This window comes from Giraffa tippelskirchi, chromosome 2 (assembly GCF_054371585.1).
Source record: "Giraffa tippelskirchi isolate mGirTip1 chromosome 2, T2T-mGirTip1v1.2.pri, whole genome shotgun sequence".
Lineage (NCBI taxonomy): Eukaryota > Metazoa > Chordata > Mammalia > Artiodactyla > Giraffidae > Giraffa > Giraffa tippelskirchi.
Genome location: NC_137276.1, coordinates 57,286,579 through 57,308,774, shown reverse-complemented (window position 1 = coordinate 57,308,774; position 22,196 = coordinate 57,286,579). Strand labels below are relative to the sequence as shown.

Here is a 22,196-nt window from a genome sequence, read left to right as displayed (position 1 = left end):
AGAAGGAAGTGTCCAGACCCCACTGGAGTGCGGAAGTAGAGTTGGGAAAGGAGCTCCGAGGAAAGGAGCCATCAGGGTTGTCAGGATATGGAGAGTGAAGGTAGACAGGGGCCTCAGCATGTGCCAGCACTTGCATTACTGCCAACTCTCAAATCCAGATTCAGTGTGGATTTCATCACTTCAGGCAACACAGGGGTCAGAGCCACTGGCAACAGAGCATCAGAATCGGCAAAGGTAAATCCTTTCTGTGAGAAACAAAGCAAAAGGGCGGCAGCGAGCTACAGACAGCACTTGTTCATGGAGGTATTCAAGCTTTGCTCAAGATATGGAGACCTGACAGGCAGTGGCCAAAAGTCTGAAACCAGTTACAAAGGTTTGTGGCAGGAATTGGGGAATCATATTACTAGAGTAAGCATATGCTAAGAAGTCCCACCCCCCAAAATCTAGAACTGTTCATATTTCTGTATTTAAAACTTTTTCATACTAAAATGTTGGCGGATCAGGGGAGAAAAGAAAAGACTTATCTGGAGCAGAAGATTTTTCAAATAAATAGTTCTTTTCAGATTCAACAATTCTTTGAGTGCCCAGACAGAACATTTTGAATCTTAACATATGACCAGAATCAAGAGGAAGGGGTTTGTTTGAGGTGTATTTCTGGAGCCCTGCAGGGGGTCAGAGAGCAGGGGCTCACCTGTGTCTTGGAGTCAGGCCTCAGCCAGGGGAGCTGCCCTGAGCGCCGCAGCTCTGCCATGCGGGCGTTGAGTCTGTGAGCCAGCATGATGGTGAGGGGCATGCACTCTTCCGTCTCGTCTGTGGCATAGCCAAACATCAGGCCCTGTAGCAGACACCCATTTCAGACCACAGGTGACAACTCTCTTCATATCTAAAGCCTAGCTGGCCCTCCACCCTCCCAGGCATGTGACTTTTATACTGGATACTTGTGGAGGGGAAGACAGGGTCCCCGAACCCAACACTCTAGGTAGGGAGACAGGCCACACTGGGCATTCCCAACCCATCCTGCCCTCCAGCTAGGGTGTGTGACTCTAGACACGGGGGCGGCGGAGCTCTACCCCACAGTGCACTCAGTCCGTTACACATGAACAGCTAGCTCTGTGACACAGAGCACACTGCACTGCGGTTCTGATATGGTGCCCACGCTTAGTATTTAGTGACCTGATCCCCAGCACCGACATCCTCTTCATTTCTGTCCAGGTGGACACACTGGGCGATATCTGGGGACTGCTGCTCCAAAGCCACCAGCACATTGCAGGTCTTGAAGTCAAAGCCTGGACACAAGGAGAGCAGGCCTAAGCAGAGGGAGGCTGGAGCTCTTGGGGGCTGCTTGGCACCCAAGAGGGCATTTAGTGTTGGAGTGGGTGGTCTCTGCCATCAGTCTGGGCTCAGAACTGAGGCCTAGGATGGGGAATGTCAGTATCCTTCTTATCCTATCACATGGAACTCTTTAGCCAAAAAAAAAACAACAAAACCCTCCACAGTGTATTAAACTACACCTCAATTAAAAATATATACCCTACACAGAATGGCAGTATGAAAACTAGATAACAGTTACGGCTGCTCTGGTAGAAGGGCGGTGGATGACCAAGGGCCTGCCCCCTTAGGCTCTCCCCGAGGCACCTCCTAGGACCCAGGTTGAAAATCACTGCATTAAGTGAACATCAAGGGCCCTTCCAACACTGCCTGTCAGAGCCCAAGTATCAAAGATATATACCAAACCCAAGTATCAAATATACTGAACAATAGGTGCATGTGGACCATCCAGAGACACTCCCAGAATCAGAGTGCCCTGAGCCCGAGGTGTGCACAGGGCCTGGAGCAAAATGGAAAAACCACACCTCTGGAGACTGAGGCCCCTGTCAGCCTATACCCAAAGCTCAAGCACAGAGATGGAGGTGGGTCCCCTCCTCCTGCCTGGCCCAGGCTGGGGACAGTGGGCTGGGGGCTGGGACACAGACGTCTTGGGTGGCAGCAGCTCAGGCCAAGAAGCTCCATGAGGGAGCCACTAGGCAGACTGCATACTCTTCCCAAATTGGTTTTCATCATTTTGCTGGGCTCAGCTACAGGATGGATATGAATGAGGAGCTAAAATGCACAGAAGTTGCACCACAAAGCCAAGTATCAGTGACACACCGACTGTCACCCTCTTCCAATCTGTTCTCCTACCCATGTGGCCAGAATGGGCTCACTAAAACAAATTAAATCACAAAAATACCCCTAGGTTCAACCTATTATTTACCTACAAGCTTCAAGTGAAGACCTACCATCAAAGGCAGTAAACTGGAACCTGCTCAGCTCCAGCCAGGCTCTCCCAGCTGAGCCCTCAACCAAAGTGAACTCAGGTTTAGCTTAAACATAACCTCCTTTTCCACCTCCACGAGGACCCTCAGCCTAGAAAGCTCCTCCTCTAATCCCCATCCCCCTCCACAAGTCCATCCAGCTCTCAGTAAACATCCCTGAATGGCTCCCACCCCAGCTCTTCAGTGCACACTCTGCCACTGACTTGCTGCCGAGCATCTCGTACCACATCACACCTAATGCCAGGCAGTGCCTCTACTCAGGAGTACCAGGCCACCTTTGTCCTCTGCAGCCCCTATTCCTAGTGAAGGCTTCTGAATGCACAAACCAGGGAACAACCTTCAGCTGCCAAGGACTCACCAAATTCCCATTTTACCTTACACTCCCTGTCTAAATAACAAATCTCAGTGCTGAGACGTAATGAAAGGCTTCAAGTCACTTGGGAAAACAGTTCAGGGCACTAAGGGGAGAGGAGGAGGGCTTAGAAAGGTCAACTCTGCAGCAAAGAGCAGTGGGAGCCTCTAGCCTGGGGGCCTTGTGACTGCAGCCCAGCCCGCAGCCTGCCGGTCCCCTTGGTACAGGCGTGCTGACAAGAAGAGCTGAGCCCACTCCTGCTTCTCTCTTCTAGGGGATGTGACACCCCTGGGGAAACTACTTACCTGCTACCTAACGCAGAACAAACTTTGCTCTTGAATAAGTAAATAATAAGTCGGCTATGCTTGGTAGAACAGGGTGAAGGCTTGCATGGTAACGTGGCAGGTAGCTGCTGTTCTGGGACAATGTGCCTGCTCTGTGAACACCCTTTGTGCTGGCTGGGAGAAGCAACCTGTACTCACTGGTTTCTTCCCAGAGGTTCTTGATATATCTGCAAAGTTTATGTGTGCTCAAGTGAGTCCTTTGGGCAAGCCAGCAGGTAGGTGGCTGCACCGAGCTTCTGTGCTTCTGTGCCTTCACACAGAGAGGGCCTCTCTCACATAAAAGATCTGTGCATGTCACCGCAGCCTGCCCTGACCCACAAAGATGGCACGTATCAGCCCAAACAACCAATAAGTAGAGCAGTGTACACCGGCCCTGGAATCAGGCCCTCATGCCCTGTCCTTTGATGCCCTCCAGGCTGGGCTCCTTCCCAGCCTGTCTGTTCTACCGTGCAGGCGTTTGCTTCAGGGCTCTCAGCTCTCTCACCCCCACCTCCTCACAGGGCTCCTCCTTAACTCCAGCACACGCTTGGGCCCCTTCCTGGGGTTGCAGGCTCCCACACTGCCGGGCACTGGAGTCATCCTGGACCAGCCTGTCTCCTCCACCTGCTTTCGGCACCTGTACTGGACTGAGTCACCTTCTTCTCTATGTGGGGAAGAGCAGCATAGCTTAGCAGAAAGCACAGGAGTCCCAACTTGGGATAGCCACTTACTGATTGTGCCACCTTATATGAGTTATTGACATCTCTAAGTCTCAATTTCCTCATTTGCATCATAAGGAGTGGAGCAGAGTTCCTCCAACAATTAGGTAGGAAGACACACACACACACACACACACACAGACCTGCCCCAGCGCCCGGCAGACAACACGTCCCAAAGAGAGGGCAGCCCCTTGGACCCAGAGCTTCTTCCTCTTCTAAGAAGTTAGGACTGTAAACAAGGCCAGAGTCAGCAACAGATGGACAAGGGCCAGTCTGCCTGGGCTGCCATATTGTTGCCAGAGCTTGCGAGCCCTGGACCCCGGCAAGTGGGCCCAGAAGTAGAGGTATTTGCTCTTCCAGAAGATGGAGAGCCTTAGGTGGGCTCCATCCTGGGGACCCTGGCCTCACCCTTGGCGGAGTCGTCGTAGCCAATGTGCTTGATGGTTTCCCGCACCACACGCTGGTAGTCCACCATGGCCACAGAGGTGATCTCCCCGCACAGCAGCACCATGCCCGTCTTACACACCGTCTCTGAAGGCAAAGAGACAGGCTAGTGGCCGCATGCTGGCTAAGGGGGCTCCACACCTGGACCTCTCACAGTGCTGACAAAGACCCACACAAGAGACCACAAGGGAATGGACTCCAGAAGGACAATCATGGTGATAACAGAGAGTACAGCTCAGCACAAGTTCTGACCATCTTCACAGGCTGTTCAGAGAACTGCACTTTGGAAAGAATTGGTCACACAAATTCCAAGTTGTTATACCACGCACTTACTACTTGCCCCATCTTGAAGTGCTTGTTCAGCCTCGGCTGTTGGATGGAAATAATCATAAGACTGCTGTGTGCATTATAACGAGACAACGGCTGTGTGTAGTCATAAAGAATGCAGCCAACATATGTGAGCCCTCTTTTGCTCCCTTACTGCTAAAGCTCCACTGTAGGCTTTAGGGTATGGGGTCCTGAGCACAGAATCAAGACAAGTTATTTATAAACATGTCAAGGTGAAGTTCACCCTTAGAGGGGCATGGGTCCCTACAGCGCTCAGTCTGAGGACTAGTGTGGCCCTGGAGAGGGAAAGGTGGGTCTGAGCATCAGACAAGACAAGGTGCTGACTGTGAGGAGAGTGGGGCTCTGGTCTCCACACCAGGGCCCCTACCCCATGACCTTGGCCAAGGGATACCCAAGATCCCCTCTGCAAAGGTGAAGAGGCTAGTCCTATCACCCCGGGGACCTCTAGGCCCTGAAGTCCCCAGCTCTCTGCTGTGCTGAGGGCTTCGACATGGGCACAGGTTTCAAGTTGAGCCTAATCAGGTCTCCAGCAGTAGGGGTCAGGCATTTCTTACCACAGGCCACCTTGGCATTGGGGTCCTGCTTGAGATGGGCATCCAACACTGCATCACTGATCTGGTCACAGATCTTATCTGGACAAGAATGAATATGAGTAAAATTCATAGACATGTTAAGCCTAAAAACTGAAATCTTAAAATAATTAGATATTTTGTCAATTTACATATCAAGTCTACCCAAGAGGACACTTTTAAAATATAAGAAATTGTAAATTTTTGGAATTTTTATTTCTTCCCACTTTTGCCTTAATTTTGGATGATGTATATTATATAAAGTCATAGAATTCCCTAAAAGAAAAGTATATTCCAAAGGCAGTTACAAGAGTCTAAAGTAATTCACATATATACACACACATATTCTTCCAATTAAAAAGTATCTCATTCACAGAAAACTAGATTTATATGAATATCTAACTGTATCTAAATAAATAATAGATACAGATGTGTAAAGAACTAAGATATACACACAGAAATATCTCATTCCTCAGCATATTTCCTTAAATTCTAACATCAAGAAAAGTCCTAGAGACAGAATTTAAAACACTAATGACATCAGTAAGATTAGGTGCCACGGGGAGAAGAGGATAGAACAGATAGATGCATTGTAGTGTTGGTTCCACAAGATATAGTGCACTGTGCATACAACCATGCCCACTTCCACGACTCCACCTGTAAGAATCCTGTAAGAGAACCTCTACACATCACTGCCACTGCTGTTTTGCTGAACACTTCCACAAGCAGCTCTGAGATCCTCCCCACTATCATTCAGCCTCCTGAAGGCCAGATGTCCCAGCAGCTGGGTCTGACCTCCTCATCAAAGTGGGACTGACAAAAGTTCAACATGGGCTGGTACTTCATCTTATTCTTCTATGATTTGCCTTAAATATTCCTTATGGTTGATGGGATTTCCCTAGTGATCCAGTAGTTAAGAATCCGCCTGTCAATGCAGGGGACATAGGTTCACTCCCTGGTCCAGGAAGATCTCACATGCTGGAGCAACCCGGGTGTGGCAACTGCTGAGCCCCTGTGCCTAGAGTCCGTGCTCCACAACAAGAGAAACCACCACAATGAGAAGTCCGCACACTGTAACTAGAGAGTAGCCCCCCTCACCGCAACTAGATAAAGCCCATGAACAGCAACAAAGACCCAGTGCAGCCAAAATAAATAATCAAAAAAAAGACTCCTTGTGATCGAGCATGTAGACACTGTGGAGAAATCCACTCTTGCTCTGGACTTATGTGTACTGCCAATGTTTGCAAACTCAGAAATAAAAGTGATGTCTATTTGCACATATTACATCTTATTTAGTGTTCAAAATACCCACAGAGTCCAGTCTTAGTAAGTTAATAAGTTTTATCCCAGACTTATTGGAGTATAATAGGTATACAAAAATTTGTACATAATTAATGTATGTAAATTTGGCAAGTTTGGTCATAAGTACATACTTGTGTTACCATCACCGCAATCAAGATTTAATAAACATCCATCACCTCTCAAATTTCCTTGTGTCCCTTTGTCATTTTATAAGTTTTTAAATTAAGAATGCAGGCCCAGAATCAAGCATTTCTGATTTTGAAAGTGCGTAGGCAATTCTGTAGTTAAAATGCTAATCTGAAGGTAAATTCTCTAATCTTTGCTTCAGAAGCTGCCACTAAATATATAGTTGAGTTTTTCCATATCCCTGCTGATCCTGGTTATAAATCAAGGTTTGTCTGAGTTCATGCCCCTGGAACTACCTACCAGTAAAAGCCTCCTGCTGCTCAAATATCACTTTAGACCCAGCCATCAGGACTCCTAGGAGCCACTTACATGCTGACCATGGATGATTCTGCTTGCTCAGAGGACACAGGTCACATGTTTCCAGTGCAGACAAGGAAATGGGATAGGGATATTAGGGACAAGCTGGAGTTGAGCAAAGGTACTAAGATAGCTGCGCAGACTAAGATAATGCCTTAGGAGGTCCTTTCTCAACTGTTTAAGGCTTTCAAATTCAAATTATCAATATCACTTAGTAGCCTTAAGATAGATAATAGTTTTCTTGGAAGTTGAAAAGGAAGCATTAATTTTATCTTTCTGATGGAGAGGAATTCAGCACTGGAATGACAAGAAGAGAGCCTCCAAGAAAACTGTTTTACATGGACAGCTAATGTACAGTGGTAAGCTAAATCAGACAAATTGAAGAGCTGCCATTAAGCAGACAGAATAGTCAATTGACTGAAATTTTCATTTTCTGTCCATTGAGCATACTGCTGTGTGTACAATGGGACCACTGGTCACTGCGTGAAAAAGCACCCACTTACTCCACATGGAGCAAATTCTATATATGGCCATTTTCTGACCTGTAGATGGCCTTCATAAGTCATGGAGCTGTCCAAAATACATCAGACATAGCAGTGAATCTGAGACTATAAGTACAGTAAATCCAGAAACTTTATAAAGTCATGCAGAATGAAAGATGCTGTTTACAGTGAAATGAGTTAAGCTACAAACAACATTCAGTTTAAGCCAAGATTTCTCAACAACACTATTGACATCTTGGGCTGGAAAATTTCTTTGTTGTGGGGGATGGTCTTGTGTTTAGAAGCACACCTGGCCTCTCTCCACTAACTGCCAGTATCAGGCCATGCTTCGACCCCCTGGAATAGCTGTAACAACCAAAAAAGTTTCCAGATATTACAAAATGCTCTTAGGGGAAAAGGCTTGCAAAACTTTCCCCAGTTGAGAACCAGTGGCTAAAGCATACGGAAGGGGCAGTGTACTGAGATATCTAAAGCTGAGTTACAAGGTATGAAAATTAAAGCTCTCTGAGAAATAGCAAGGATGAGGAAGGTGAAAAAAAGTTAAACTTGATGATGATAAGTCACCAAAAAGTTCAATTACTCTGGTGAATTTTGAAGAGGTGCTTAAATACATAAATCAGTGTGTCTGGCCCCCAGGGTTCTCCTGGATCAGTGGTTCTCGGAGTGTGGCTCCCACATAAGCAGTATCAGCATTGCCTGGGAACTTCTTCAGAACACAAATTCTTGAGTCTCACCCAAGACGTACTAAATCAGGAACTCTGGGGGTGGGGCCCAGCACTCTGTGTTCTAACAAGCCCACGGGGTGATGGTGATGCACCCTGAAGTCTGAGAACCACTGTCCCAGAAACTGGAGGCTCCCATCATGGTCTTCACAGAAGCCTCTCTCATTTCTCCACATCACACTTTACAGAGACCAAAAAAAAATAAATGCTGGAATTTTCTTTCAGGACCTAGAGATCTGTCTCAGCCCCTATTAGAATGCACCGCTGTTCATTTCTAAACTCTACATGCTTTACATTCAAAACTTAGTGACCCGTGGTCTTGTTTGTGGGAACATTCTCTGTTGACTTAAGCTGCTCATTGATAAAAAAGCTTTACCAAAAAAAAAAAATAACTCTGTATAAAGTGAATATCTGATGATACATTCTACACATACAATATGTTTATCCAACCAACCACATATTCTCTATTGTAGCCCCAAGGAAACGCTGGTGGTGGGCAGGAGCACAGACCCTTGGCTTCATTAACTTACAATCTATTATTTGCATAACAAGTGACTGTTTTACAACCTGCAAATTAATAAAATAAAAAAGATTGCATATTGTTCTTCTTGAGATCCTTTATAGTAATTTACGCACATTGTTTTCCAGGCCTTTAGTAACAGCCCCTTACCCCATATAGTTTGCCGTTTGTCCTAGACCATCTACTCACCCGGGTGCCCCTCTCCTACAGATTCCGATGTGAACATGAACGCTCCTTCCTCACTTAGAGAACGATCACACAAGCCATCCACTGGTCCATTCATCTCTTCACACTTCTCCACTCAGCTTCTTCGAGGTAACAATTTTAATGCTGGGACCTGGCCTAAGGTTTTTTTTATTTTCCTCCTTTACACCCAACAGGCTCGTCTTTGGCAGAGCCACGGGGCTCACTTTTGCGTAAGTGCCCACAAGCACGTGAGAATAAAGGTGCGGATGGGTGAGGAGGAGGGACTGGAGAGGGATGTGTCACTCCCTCTGACTGGTCAGAGCTTGCTCCTGAGTGACTCCTATATATGGAAAAGTGAAAGTACTTGAATAATCATGTGAGAAAACTGGAGGAGTCCATTTTCTGGGAAAGGGGGTCTTCTTACCTTGAGGAATTTCAGCCCTCAGCTCTCATCTCCCAAGCCCTAAGCGTGTGATCAATGTATGGCAAAGAAGGCTGTATAGATTCTGCAGAACTGAAGCTCCTTTGGGACTCTGCTTTAGCTCTGCAGCTCATCTCCTCAGTGCTCCAAGGCTAACATCCCACGTAGGAGGTGGGGGTCTGTGGTTGCCCAGGGATACAAATAGAAAGTAAAAAACTCTTTCCCAGGGATATGGTTTAGGCTGAGATCACAGCACAGGGTGGCTGGCCATTGCTTCTGGGTTCCCTGCTTCCCCCCCACACACCTTGTCTGGATTGGGCTCTTCCCCTTCTTCTACCTTCTCAGAGCAGAGCATGCACCTGTATTCTGAGTCAGTTTAGACATTCAACATTTAGAGAAAAAGCTTTTGAGCCCACTTTTTTCTGCTAATAGAAATCACATAAACTGTCAACTTCTCTAAGATGTTAGCAGTCACATTAACAAGCAAGATGTTAAAAAATATCTGGATAGGCTATGGAGAACAATGTTTTTGGGGAAAAAAATCCTGAGAGGCAGATTCATTATATGGAAATTATCAGACTCCAATTTCCCAAAGCTTCCATATGATAAACTAAGCATCTACACATTAGGTCCTATACACTTGATAAACATCCTTCTCACAAGATGCCTGCATTATTTTTGCTTTGATCAAGGAAAGAAGTAGACAGGATTATATACTGAACCAATTCTTGCATTAAATGCCAGCATCTTTTACTTCACTCTCTCCAGCTCTCAGGTCTAGCTGCATCCTTTGGCCCAAGGAACAAAAGGGAATTGAAAGCACAGAGAGTGAGAATGGGTGGAGAAACTGGTTCCCACTAGAATGCAATAAAAAGTAATCAACCAAAACCTCATGCATCAAACATTGCTCTGTGGGATGCAAAAAGTAGGACACAATTGTATGAACTAATAATTCTGGCAACCGAATTCCCTCTTTACTTAGAAGATGAACATTTAAAAAAATTTTTCCAGTGCTCCAAATGCTGAGTTTTCCAACTGGTCAACAGTGGCAGTACTATCCCTCCATATTATAGTCACCTCTGCTGGGATAAAGTAAGAGATTTTATGTATACACATTTAATCAGAGGCATTTCACAAACAGGGAGCTGGAATGCTCAGTCACAAGACTGCAGAATGTCCAAAGAGGAAAAGGCCACTGGAAAGCAATGGAAAATGAGGAATCAAAATAGGGACTTTAGACAACATGGCCTTGTCCCTGTCAACACACAGGAATCCTGTTTGCACTTGAAATATTTCAACATCATTGTCCCTTTGTAAATTTCTTCTGGGTACATTGGTTTCAAACCTGGAGGCAATATGAGCTAATGTTTAATGTGAACTGTAGACCTGGATTACACTAGCAGTTAACAACTATAGTCATTATGTTCTAAACATGCTTTAAGAACAAGATGTGCATCCAGATTCCTAGAGCTAGCAAGAAGTCAAAAAACAAAGCAGTCTAATTGCCCTCTGAATTCCAAAATGAATAATAGCATCATGGGGTAAAGAGGCAGGGGGTGGGTGAGGGGGCGTGAATGGAATTGGAAGGGACAATGTCTTGTCCAGAGAAGTAGCACTTCAGAAACATATGCAGGAGGCTTCTGCAGCCTGGACACATATTCAGAGTGAGGGAGGGATCTGGAAGGCACCTAGTTGAGAATCCACTTTATATGAGTCTCGTATGACATTCCTACTAAATACTAGGCCACCATATGCTCTTTCAGCAGATGAATGTTAACAAAAAGTGCACAGAACACAGTGGTTGGGAGTGCAGGCTTCAGGCCTGGGGTCCTGTTTTGCCTCTAATCCTCTATGCACCCTCGGGTGGGCTTCCTACCCTCTTAAGGGTGCTGTTTCCTCATCTTTTAATGGGGGCTAAATAATTACCTACCTCAGAGCATTGCTGTCAGAACTATATGAGATCACATGGGTATGTTAAGTACTAAGCATAGTGCTAGCACATAATAAGGATTTAATAAAATACTACCTAAGCACCTTATAGGGGCTTCCCAGGAGGCACTAGCAGGTTCAACCCCTGGGTCAGAAAGAACCCCTGGAGTAGGAAGTGGCAACCCACTCTAGTATTCTTGCCTGGGAAATCCCATGGACAGTGGAGCCTGGTGGAGTACAGTTCATGGGGCTGTAGAGTGACACGAGTGAGTGAGCACACAAGCACCTTATATGTTTACGTACATGATTTTCTCCTGGAAAAACAGTAGATATCTGTATGTATGTTATTTGCATCTTGTGTTTTTTTTCGACAATATACTTTTATCCTCTTTTTACATCTCATTTTAAGCACTTGACTAGTATCCCACATGAGGATATAAAATACATTATTTAACCAGTCAGCCCCCAGTGGCTGGATATTTTCAACTTCCCTAATTATTTAATGTCACCATGATGCTGCAGAGAAAATACTAATCATTGGCATGCTTTTAAAAACAAGACAAAATGCAAGGCCCTGGTAATGCTGAACTAGATCAAAGATTTCCCTTTTGCAATAAATTTTACCTAGTTAGAGAACAGAAACAGCACTTCAACCAAGAGTCAAAATAGCAGCATCAATCTGTCCTTTTCAGATGGAACTGGCAGATATTAGCAACAATGTAATTATCTAGAAAGCTGAATCTACAAGAACTACATAGCCCTGATCTACCATCATAAACTCAAACTAAAGCCTCCCTTATGTACAGACTGTCCCATTCTCCCTTACACATGAATTGTCCTAATGTCCCCCAACCCAGCCCCACTGATTACCTAAGTCCAGTACAGTGTGTCGAAGGCCCAAAGTTGATCTCATTTCCATGCAACAACCTTCAAGTCTAAAGCTCTGCTGACAAACCTCTGAAGAAACTTCGCTTTGAAAATACCACTTTCAGTTAGATTTACCCCTGATGAATCTCTAAATGTCAAAAATAACAAGTGGAAGACCATGTTTATCATTTGTGGCTGAACTTCAGGCTTCTCAAAACAGGAAGTTAAGGATAAGGCAGAGCTATAGATGCCCTAGCTAAGCACTAAAGAATGCCCTAACACAGAGACAACCCACAAAGACTGGTGGGGGAGGAGGGGGTACTTTTTCTCTTTTCTAGGACCCAGGTATATAAGGAAACTCTGTTAAAACAATGGCCAGCTACTAAGCTAATGAAACACAGACTTCATTGGCCACACACTACAAAAGTACAGAATACAAAATAGTTCAGGAAAACATAAAAGAAATAGTGACCCAACAAATGGCAACAGCAAATGCAGGGAGAGGAGAATATCTTATTCCAGGATTGCCACATTATAACATTAGAAAAATGTCCCTTTTCCAACAAAAAATTACCAGGCACACAAAGAAATAAAAAAGTATAGCCCTTGTGCAAGGGGGGAAAAAAGAAACTAATAGAAACTGCCTTTGAGGAAGCACATGCATTGTACTTACTTATACTTACTGGAACAAAGATGTTAAATCAACTCTCTTATATATTCTCAAAGATACAAAGAAACCATAAAAGAAAAAAAATTAAAGGAAGTCAGCATAGTGTCACAACAAATAGAGAATATCAATAAAGTGACAAAATTATAAAAATAAACCAACTTGGAATTTTGGAGCTCAAAAGTATAACAACAGAAATCAAAAATTCATTACAGGGGTTCAGCAGCACATTTGGGCAGACAAAAGAGTCAGTAAATATGAAGATAAGCCAATTCAGTTCAGTTCAGTTGCTCAGTCTTGTCTGACTCTTTGCGACCCTATGAACCGCAGCATGCCAGGCCTCCATGTCCATCACCAACTCCTGGAGTTTACCCACACTCATGTCCATTGAGTCAGTGATGCCATCCAGCCATCTCATCCTCTGTCGTTCCCTTCTCCTCCTGCCCTCAATCTTTCCCAGCATCAGGGTCTTTTCAAATGAGTCAGTTCTTCACATCAGGTGGCCAGAGAATTGGAGTTTCAGCTTCAACATCAGTCCTTCCAATGAACACTCAGGACTGACCTCTTTTTAGGATGGACTGGTTGGATCTCCTTGTAGTCCAAGGGAGTCTCAAGAGTCTTCTCCAACACCACAGTTCAAAAGCATCAATTCTTCGGCACTCAGCTTTCTTCTCAGTCCCACTCTCACATCCATACATGACTACTAGAAAAAACATAGCCTTGACTAGACAGACCTTTGTTGACAAGGTAATGTCTCTGCTTTTTAATATGCTGTCTAGGTTGGTCATAACTTTCCTTCCAAGGAGTAAGCGTCTTTTAATTTCATGGCTGCAATCACCATCTGCAGTGATTTTGGAGCCCAGAAAAATAAAGTCAGCCACTGTTTCCACTGTTTCCCCACCTATTTGCCATGAAGTGATGGGACCAGATGCCATGATCTTACTTTTCTGAATGTTGAGCTTTAAGCCAACTTTTTCACTCTCTTCTTTCACTTTCATCAAGAGGCTCTTTAGTTCTTCTTCACTTTCTGCCATAAGGGTGGTGTCATCTGCATATCTGATGTTATTGATACTTCTCCCTGCAATCTTGATTCCAGCTTGCACTTCATCCAGACCAGCGTTTCTCATGATGTACTCTGCATATAAGTTAAATAAGCAGGGTGACAATATACAGCCTTGACGTACTCCTTTTCCTATTTGGAACCAGTTTGTTGTTCCATGTCCAGTTCTAACTGTTGCTTCCTGACCAGCATATAGGTTTCTCAAGAGGCAGGTCAGGTGGTCTGATATTCCCATTTCTTCCAGAATTTTCCACAGTTTATTGTGATCCACACAGTCAAAGGCTTTGACATAGTCAATAAAGCAGAGGTAAATGTTTTTCTGGAACTCTCTTGCTTTTTTGATGATCCAGCGGATGTTGGCAATTTGATCTCTGGTTCCTCTGCCTTTTCTAAAACCAGCTTGAACATCTGGAAGTTCATGGTTCACGTATTGTTGAAGCCTGGCTTGGAGAATTTTGAGCATTACTTTCCTAGTGTGTGAGTGAAGTCACTCCGTCTTGTCTGACCCTTTGTGACCCCATGGATTGTAGCCCACCAGGCTCCTCCATCCATGGAATTTTCCAGGCAAGAGTACTGGAGTGGATTTCCGTTTCCTTCTCCAGGGGATCTTCCTGACCCAGGGATCGAACCCAGGTCTCCTGCATTGCAGGCAGATGCTTTACTGTCTGAGCCACCAGGGAAGAACCCCCTCCAAGCATGTGAGATGAGTGCAATTGTGCGGTAGTTTGAGCATTCTTTGGCACTGCCTTTCTTAGGGATTGGAATGAAAATTGACCTTTTCCAGTCCTGTGGGCCACTGCTGAGTTTTCCAAATTTGCTAATTGAGATTATTCAGTTTGAGGAGCAAAAATAGGAAAGAATAAAGAAAAATGAACAGAGTCAAAGAAGCAGGTGGGATACCATCAAGTTTAACAACATGTGCATATATGGGAATCCCACAGGGATAGAAGAGAGAGGAAAGAATAGAAAGAATACTTGAAGAAATTATGTCTTAAAACTTCAAAAATTTGGTGAAAGACACAAATTTACAGATTCAATATGTTCAACAAACTCTAAGCAGGATAAAATCAAAGAGATCCACAGTGATGCACATTATAGTCAAAATTATGAAAGACAGATTCTTGAAAGGAGCAAGAGAGAAGCCTCTCATGACGTACATGGACTACTTTAAGGCATTAACAGCCAGTTTCTCTTCAGAAACTATGGAAGCCAGAAAGCAGTAACATATTTAAAATATTGAGAGAAAAAAAAAACTGTCAACGAAGAATTCTACATCCAATAAATTATACTTAAAAAATGAAGGGAAAATGAAGGCATTCGGATAAATAAAAACTGAGGGAGTTTGTCACAGTAGATGTACTCTATACGTAATGCTAAAGGGAGGCTTTCATGCTGAAATTAAAGGACACTAGACAGTAACTCAAAACCACACAAAGAAAGAACAATGGTACACACACAGGTATAGACATAAATATAAAAAGTAGTATACTGTATTTTTCTTTCATAACTCCTTTTAAATTTAAAAGTATAAAACAGTTATAAATTTTTGTTAATGGCCACAGTAATTAGGGACAAAAAACATGACAGGAGAGACTGAGCTATAAAGGAGCATACTATTGAAACTATGTTGATTTTAATTCAAACTCAATAGCTATAAATTTAAGATAACTGTAATTCACTAAGGAAAACATCCAGTAAGGTAAGCACTAAGCAAAAAGTGCAGAAAAGAAACAAGAATCAAAATGGTACAATAAGAAAAAAATCAATAACAAAAAAGACAAAACTGGAGAAGTAGAGAAACAAAAATGGTGACATATAGAAAACAGCAAAATGACAGAAGGCCTTTCTCATCCACAATTATTTTAAATATGAATGAATTAAACTCTCCAGTTAGGAGGAAGAATGTATTAAAAATAAAATATGATCCAACTATATACTGTTTACAATAGACTCACTTTATATCCAAATACACAAATATATTGAAAATGAAAGGATGGAAAAAGATATCATATACAAATAAAAGTCAAAAGAGAGCTAGGATAGCTAAGTTAATATCAGACAAAATAGAATTTAAGTAAAAAATTGTTACAAAATACAAAGGATAATTTTATATGTTGATAAAAAAGGATAAATCCATTAAGAAGATATAAACAATATAAACATATACACACCTAACAACAGAGTTCCAAAATATACAGAGCAAAACTGACATAATTAAAGGTAGGAGGTAGGAATAGTTGGAGATTTCAACTATTTGAAGTATTCATTTTTAATAATATGTAGAATAACTAAACAGAAGATCAATACAGAAAGAGAGGACTTGAAGAAAACTATAGACCAACTAGACCTAACTAATGTATATAGAAAAGCCCATTTAAAAATAGAATATAGATTATTCTCAAGTGCACATGGAATATCCTCCAGAGTAGACCATATGTTAGGTGACAAAACTTTCAATGCATCTGAAGAGACTGAAACCATACAAGGTATCTTTTTTGACTACAATGGAATGAAGACAGACATCAATAACAGAAGGAAACTAGAAAATTCACAAAAACATGAAAATTAACCTGCACTATCTTGAATAAAAATGAATCAAAAAGAAATTACAAATGAAATAAAAAAATACACTGATGTGAAGGAAAATTAACATTACAGAATTTGTTATGCAGCCAAAAGCAGTGCTCAAAGTGAAATGTATAATTGTAAATGCGTATGTATTTTTTTTAAAAGATCCCAAACCAATAACTTAATTTTACACCTTGAAAAATCTAGGGAAAAAGAGCATGTTAAACCCAAATCTAGCAGAGGAATAACAGTGATAAATGAAATAGAGAACAGGAACACAAAATAGAATCAACAAAAAGTTGATTCTTTAAAAAAAAATCAAAATTGATAAACATTTAGCTCAATGGAACAAAAGACACCAAAGAGAGAAGACTGATGTTATTAAAAGCAAAAATAAAGTTGGTGACATTAGTACAGACCTTACGAAAGTAAAAAGGACTATAAGAGTATACATGAACTGTAAGCAAATTAGATAACCAGAAGAAATGAGCAAATTTCTAGAAACACAAACAACAAAAAATTGACTTCAAAAGAAATAGAAAATCTGAAGGAAAAAAAAAACTTAATGAGAGATTGGATTGCCAATCAAAAACCTTCCAATAAAGAAAACCCCAGATCTAGATGATTTCACTGGTGAAGTTCCCCAAATACTTAACGGATAATTAACACCAATCCTTCCCAGATTCTTCCAAAAAATGAAAGAGGAGGCAATACTTCCTAACTCATTCTATTTGGCCAGCATTACACTGATACCAAGGCAAGCTAAGATATCAGAAGAGAAGAAAACCATAGACCAATGTCCCTTATGAATATGGATGAAAGAGTCTTAGCAAAATACTAGCAAATATGTTTCAGCAACATATAAAGAGAAATATACATCATGACCAAAGTTGATTCATCCTAGGAATGCAAGGGTGGTCAAATATGAAAACCAGTGTAATATACTATAGTGATAGAATGAAGGGGGAAAAAAAATCACATAATCATCTCATTTGATGCAGAAAAAGGATTTGAAAAATCAAAATGATAAAAACATTCAACAAACTTGGAGTATAAGGAACTTCCTCAACATGATAAATAGCATTTTTGGAAACCTACAGCTCACATTATACTCAATGGTAAATAACTGAAAGCTTTCCCCCCAAGATCAGAAACAAGAGAAGGATACCCACTTTCACCACTTCTATTCAACAATGTACTGGAAATTCTAGCCAGAGCAAATGGGCAAGAAAAAGAAATAAAAGGCATTGAAACTGCAGAGGCAGAAGTAAAACTATCTCTATTTACAGATAACATAATCTTGTATATAGAATATCTTAAAGAATCCACACAAAAATAAGCTATTAGAGCTTATAAACTAATTCGGCAAAACTTTGGGGTATGTAATATACACACAAAAATCAGTTATTTCTATACGCTATCAATGGATAACATGAAAAGGAAATTAAGAAAATGATTCCATTTACAATAGCATCAGAAAGAATAAAATAAAAATTTAACAGGGTTCAAGATTTTACAGTGGAAAACTACTAAAAATTTCTGAAATAAATTTTTAAAAATCCTAAGTAAATGGAAAGACATCCCATATTTATGAGTTCAAAAACAAATTGTTAAGATGGCAATGGAACCCAAAGCAATCTACAGATTCAATGCAATCTCTACCAAAATCCCAGAGGCATCTATTGCAGAATTATAAAAGCTTATATTAAAATTAATATGGAATTGAAAAATATCTCAAATAGCCAAACAATCTTGAAAAAGAAAAATGAGGTTGGAGGACACACACATTTTCCAATTTCAAAATTTACTACAATAGCTACAGTAATCAAAACAGTGTCCCATACTGGCATAAACAAAATGTTTCCAAAACTAGAAAGCAATACATCATTCCCAAACCTCTGGGCTTTCTTAGGCTTGTTTCTCATAGAGAAATAAAAGCAAAAAGTTTCAGATTAAATGGTGCTGTGGGGTTCTAATTATAGCATTCAACTATAGTAGGCCTTCTTTAAAAAAAAAAAAAAAGTTGAGTTTTATTCTGGTGTAATTTATGGTAGCTGCGGGAAAATTTCAGAAAATACAGAAAAGAAAAATAATATATTATATCCTTCCATTCACAGATTGATGAGCATGATTAATCTGTTGGCATATTTTCTCCTTAAGGAAATATATCCATGTATCTCTATAGTATAGTCCCCTGTATGTGTTACTTAGATTAAAAATCAGAGTTAATTAAACCTTCTGAGTTCTAGTTCCAGATGAGATGGGGAAGGACAATAAGCAGGCTCTACCCTGTCTCTCCCACTGAATGCAGCTATAACATCTTCACAGAATGTATGAAATAGCTATTTGAGGATTCTGCAAAGTAAACAGTAGTAGACAAATAGGGGAAGAGACCAAAATTCAAAGTATCACTGAAAAGGCAGGGAGGTTCCCCTTTTCTTTCCCTCCTGTATCTTGGACCCAAGGCAGTGCAAAACTCAGGAGTGGGTGTCGGGGCGCACACAGAGAAAGCTCTGGAAGAGGCCCTTTTATTGACACAAGAGCAGGAAACGGGATTCCTAAGTTGAGACAGTGGAGGGAAATCATTTGTACTTCTTTTCCTTTTTCCATTCTCTGGAGCCCCTGCCCCTAGACATTTCTGGGGCAACAAAATTGGCAGCTGGGCCTGTAGGCACCTACAATCCTGAGAGAGGGGAAATTTCTCTCCAAATGGAGGAGCTATAATCCCAAGAAAGTGGAACCAATCCCTGTTGTTTTTTCTTAGACACCTGGCTAAGTCTCAGGTGCAGGCTTAGCAATACAAAATGTACAGCAGAGCAGGGTAACTAAAAGCCAGTTTTCTGGACAAAAGATAAAAAGGGCAGGCGCAGAGTGGGGAAAAAAACTGGAAAGATCACAGAAGGAAGAGCTCGAGAAAGAGATCCAATAACACTGTAAGATGCTAATAATAGGGGAAATGGGGATTCAGTATATACAGAAACTCTGTACTCACTCTTCAATAATTTTGTAAATCAAGAAGAGTTCTAAACTTTGTTTACAATTGAAAATTTACCTCAGCTCCTTCACTCCTATATTCACTCACATGACTCACTGAATTATTTACTGAGCACCTACTATGTCATGCTCCAGACACTGCTCTAGTCTCTGGAAATACAAACAGCAAAACAAAACCCAGCATGACTCCTGACATCAAGGAGCTGACAGTGCAGCAGAAAACAAAAGAAATAACACTAAGGCATTGTCAAGTCACAGAAAAAAATATCACTCCTTTCAAAATTAAAAATTATCTTCTTGAGAAAAACCTTTGAGGGCTTCCCTGGTGGTCCAGTGGTTGAGTCCGCCTCACAACGCAGAGGACATAGGTTCAATCCCTTGTCCAGGAAGATCTCACATGCCTCGGGGCAGCTCAGCCCATGTGCCACAACTATTGAGCCTGCACACTCTAGAGCCTGTGCTCTGCAGCAAGAGAAGCCACCACAACGAGAAGCTTATGCACTATAGCTAGAGTATAGCCCCTGCTGGCCACAACTAGAGACGACCCACATACAGCAATGAAAACCTAGCATAGCCAAAAATAACTAACCAACTAAATAAAATTATTTAAAAAACACAAGAGAAAGAAAAATCTTTGAGAAGTTAAAGGCCCAGACTGAAGACCATACAATCTGATAATTGACAGCCAAGGAGCAGGAATTCCAAAGAAGAGGAAGAGGCCGCTCTGGAGCTCAATCTCTAGCAGGAGGCCCAGCCCCTGGCCTTAGCAGGAACAATTCCTCCAAGTTTAAGTTTACACCAGAAGGTCAGGCTAGCTGTCATCTCTCCGTAAGCCAGTCTGTGCTGAGGGACAAGATGTGGATAGGAAGCTGCATGCCCTGCTGGGGTGTCATCTCAGCAGTGGTAGGCAGGGAGGAGGGCAGCATGCCAGGACAGGCTCCCCCAGGCTGCCCAGGGACCCAGGCATCTACCGTCTTTCCATGTTCACATATGAATGCTAGGCATTCATTCTGTGAATGTGCACTAAATGCCTACTCTCTATCAGGAATAGAGCAAGCCCTCCTGAATATTCCAGGCAACACTGGGAGAAAATGTTCCAGGCACTGGGAAGATCGTTTACAGAGACCCACAGCTAGAGAGAGTATGAGGCCTTTGTGATATTTCACATTGTTTGGTGAGGCTGGGGTGTGGGCTGGGGAACTGCCAGAGAGAAGACTAGACATGGTGGCAGAGGCTAGATCATGAAGAGCTCTGTTGTTCCTGTAAGGAGTCTAGACTTTTTCCTAATTACAAAAGGAAGTTGATGAAGGGTTTCAAGCATGTGCCTGGAACTGAAAAAGTAACACTGAAACATATACATTATTACTACATAAATTAGATAGCCAGTGGAAATTTGCTGTATGATACAGGGAGCTCAACTCCAGTGCTCTGTGACAACCTACAGGGGTGGAATGGGGTAGGAGGTGGGAAGGAGGTTCAAGAGGGAGCGGACATTCTTATACCTATGCCAGATTCTTATTGATATATGGCAGAAACCAACACAATATTGTAAAGCAATTATCTTCCAGTTAAAAATTAATAAATTGAAATTAAAAAAAAAAAGATGTGCATGGATGGGACTTTTATGGAAACCATTTTGCCAGCTGCTGTTACTGTTTTATGCCTACCCAAGGGGACAACAGAGGATGAGATGGTTAGATGGCATCACCAACTCAATGGACATGAATTTGGGTAAACTCTGGGAGTTGGTGATGGACAGGGAGGCCTGGTGTGCTGCAGTTCATGGGGTTGCAAAGAGTCAGACACGACTGAGTGACTGAACTGAACTGAACTAAAGCTTTCTATCCCAGAGGTAGAGAGATTACTTGGCATAGGTGGAAAGCAGAAGTGGGATTTGATACCTCATTGGATGTAGGAAGCAAAAAGGTGGGAGGATTCAGGGATTACTTCCAAGTGACTGACCTGGGTGAATATACGGGATGCCACAGTAGAGTAATAATGACAATAAATACAAACACCGTGTGTTCTCAGGATGAATTAGACCCTGCCACGAGGTGAGTGAGTACTGACGCTCCGGGGAGGACTGGGTGCTCTCAGGGACTTGTGCCAGTCTCCTACCCTGCAAATACCAGCATTGCCTGTTACGTGCATTCCCCATGCCTTACTCAACATGTCAGGTTGTGTTAAATGAGCCTCCAGAAAATGGAAAGTTTTTACAGACATAAAGTATGAAAATAATCCCATACTCTGATCAATAAAGCCATTTCTACAAGAATTTCTATAAATATGTGATTCTATATTTAAAAACTAATATTCTGAAGGTTATTGTTATCATGAAATAAACACTACTCATTTTACATAAGCAAACACACTTGCCAAGGTAAATATATAACTGAAGTAAAAATGGAGCCAACATGGGTGTGTTTAATGTCAGCCAGTAATTTTGGAGGAAAAAGCAGGAAGATGGGTGGGATGGAAGAGTAGCATATGATTGGCCCGCTGATCTCCCAACATAGTGACACTTTGGTGGAGGGAAGGAAGGGGTGGATTACAGAAACCCAGTTGTTGTTAGACAGGGAATCACAAATTCTGTGTGCTCCTATGGAGTTCTCTACTCAGCTAAAAAAAGCTTTGCTGTAGATGATTTAGTGTTTTAAAGTAGAAAAATAATGAGTCAAATCTATGAATCAATTTACAGCAATCAATATGAATGTTAAATATACTATACATGATTTCAAGAAATTAGCCATCACCTCTCAACTCTAAACTGAGAAGTAAGCTAGGGTGTATCTAGACATCTGTCGGCGTAGGCTAAGGACCCTAAGGACTACATGTACGCATATAACTTCCATTTTTATTAAAATCAGTATGGCTGTAGTCAGTCATTATATTTTTCTATTTTAA

General features: G+C 42.1%; 1 protein-coding gene across 2 annotated transcripts in view; it reads right to left on the bottom strand.

Moving 5' to 3' along the window:
- Window positions 1–22,196, bottom strand: part of MAT1A (methionine adenosyltransferase 1A) — a 46,499-nt gene that overhangs the window by 8,004 nt on the left and 16,299 nt on the right. The window contains exons 1-5 of one of the 2 annotated variants that reach the window (XM_081573749.1): window positions 8,790–9,101; window positions 5,056–5,133; window positions 4,118–4,240; window positions 1,174–1,286; window positions 692–835 (exon numbers count right to left, since the gene is read on the bottom strand). In XM_081573749.1, coding sequence (XP_081429875.1) covers window positions 692–835; window positions 1,174–1,286; window positions 4,118–4,240; window positions 5,056–5,133; window positions 8,790–8,883 — 552 coding nt within the window. In that variant the 5' untranslated portion in view covers window positions 8,884–9,101. Of the gene's footprint in view, window positions 1–691; window positions 836–1,173; window positions 1,287–4,117; window positions 4,241–5,055; window positions 5,134–8,789; window positions 9,102–22,196 lie in introns of those variants that run through there. The other variant, XM_081573750.1, reaches the window with a different exon arrangement.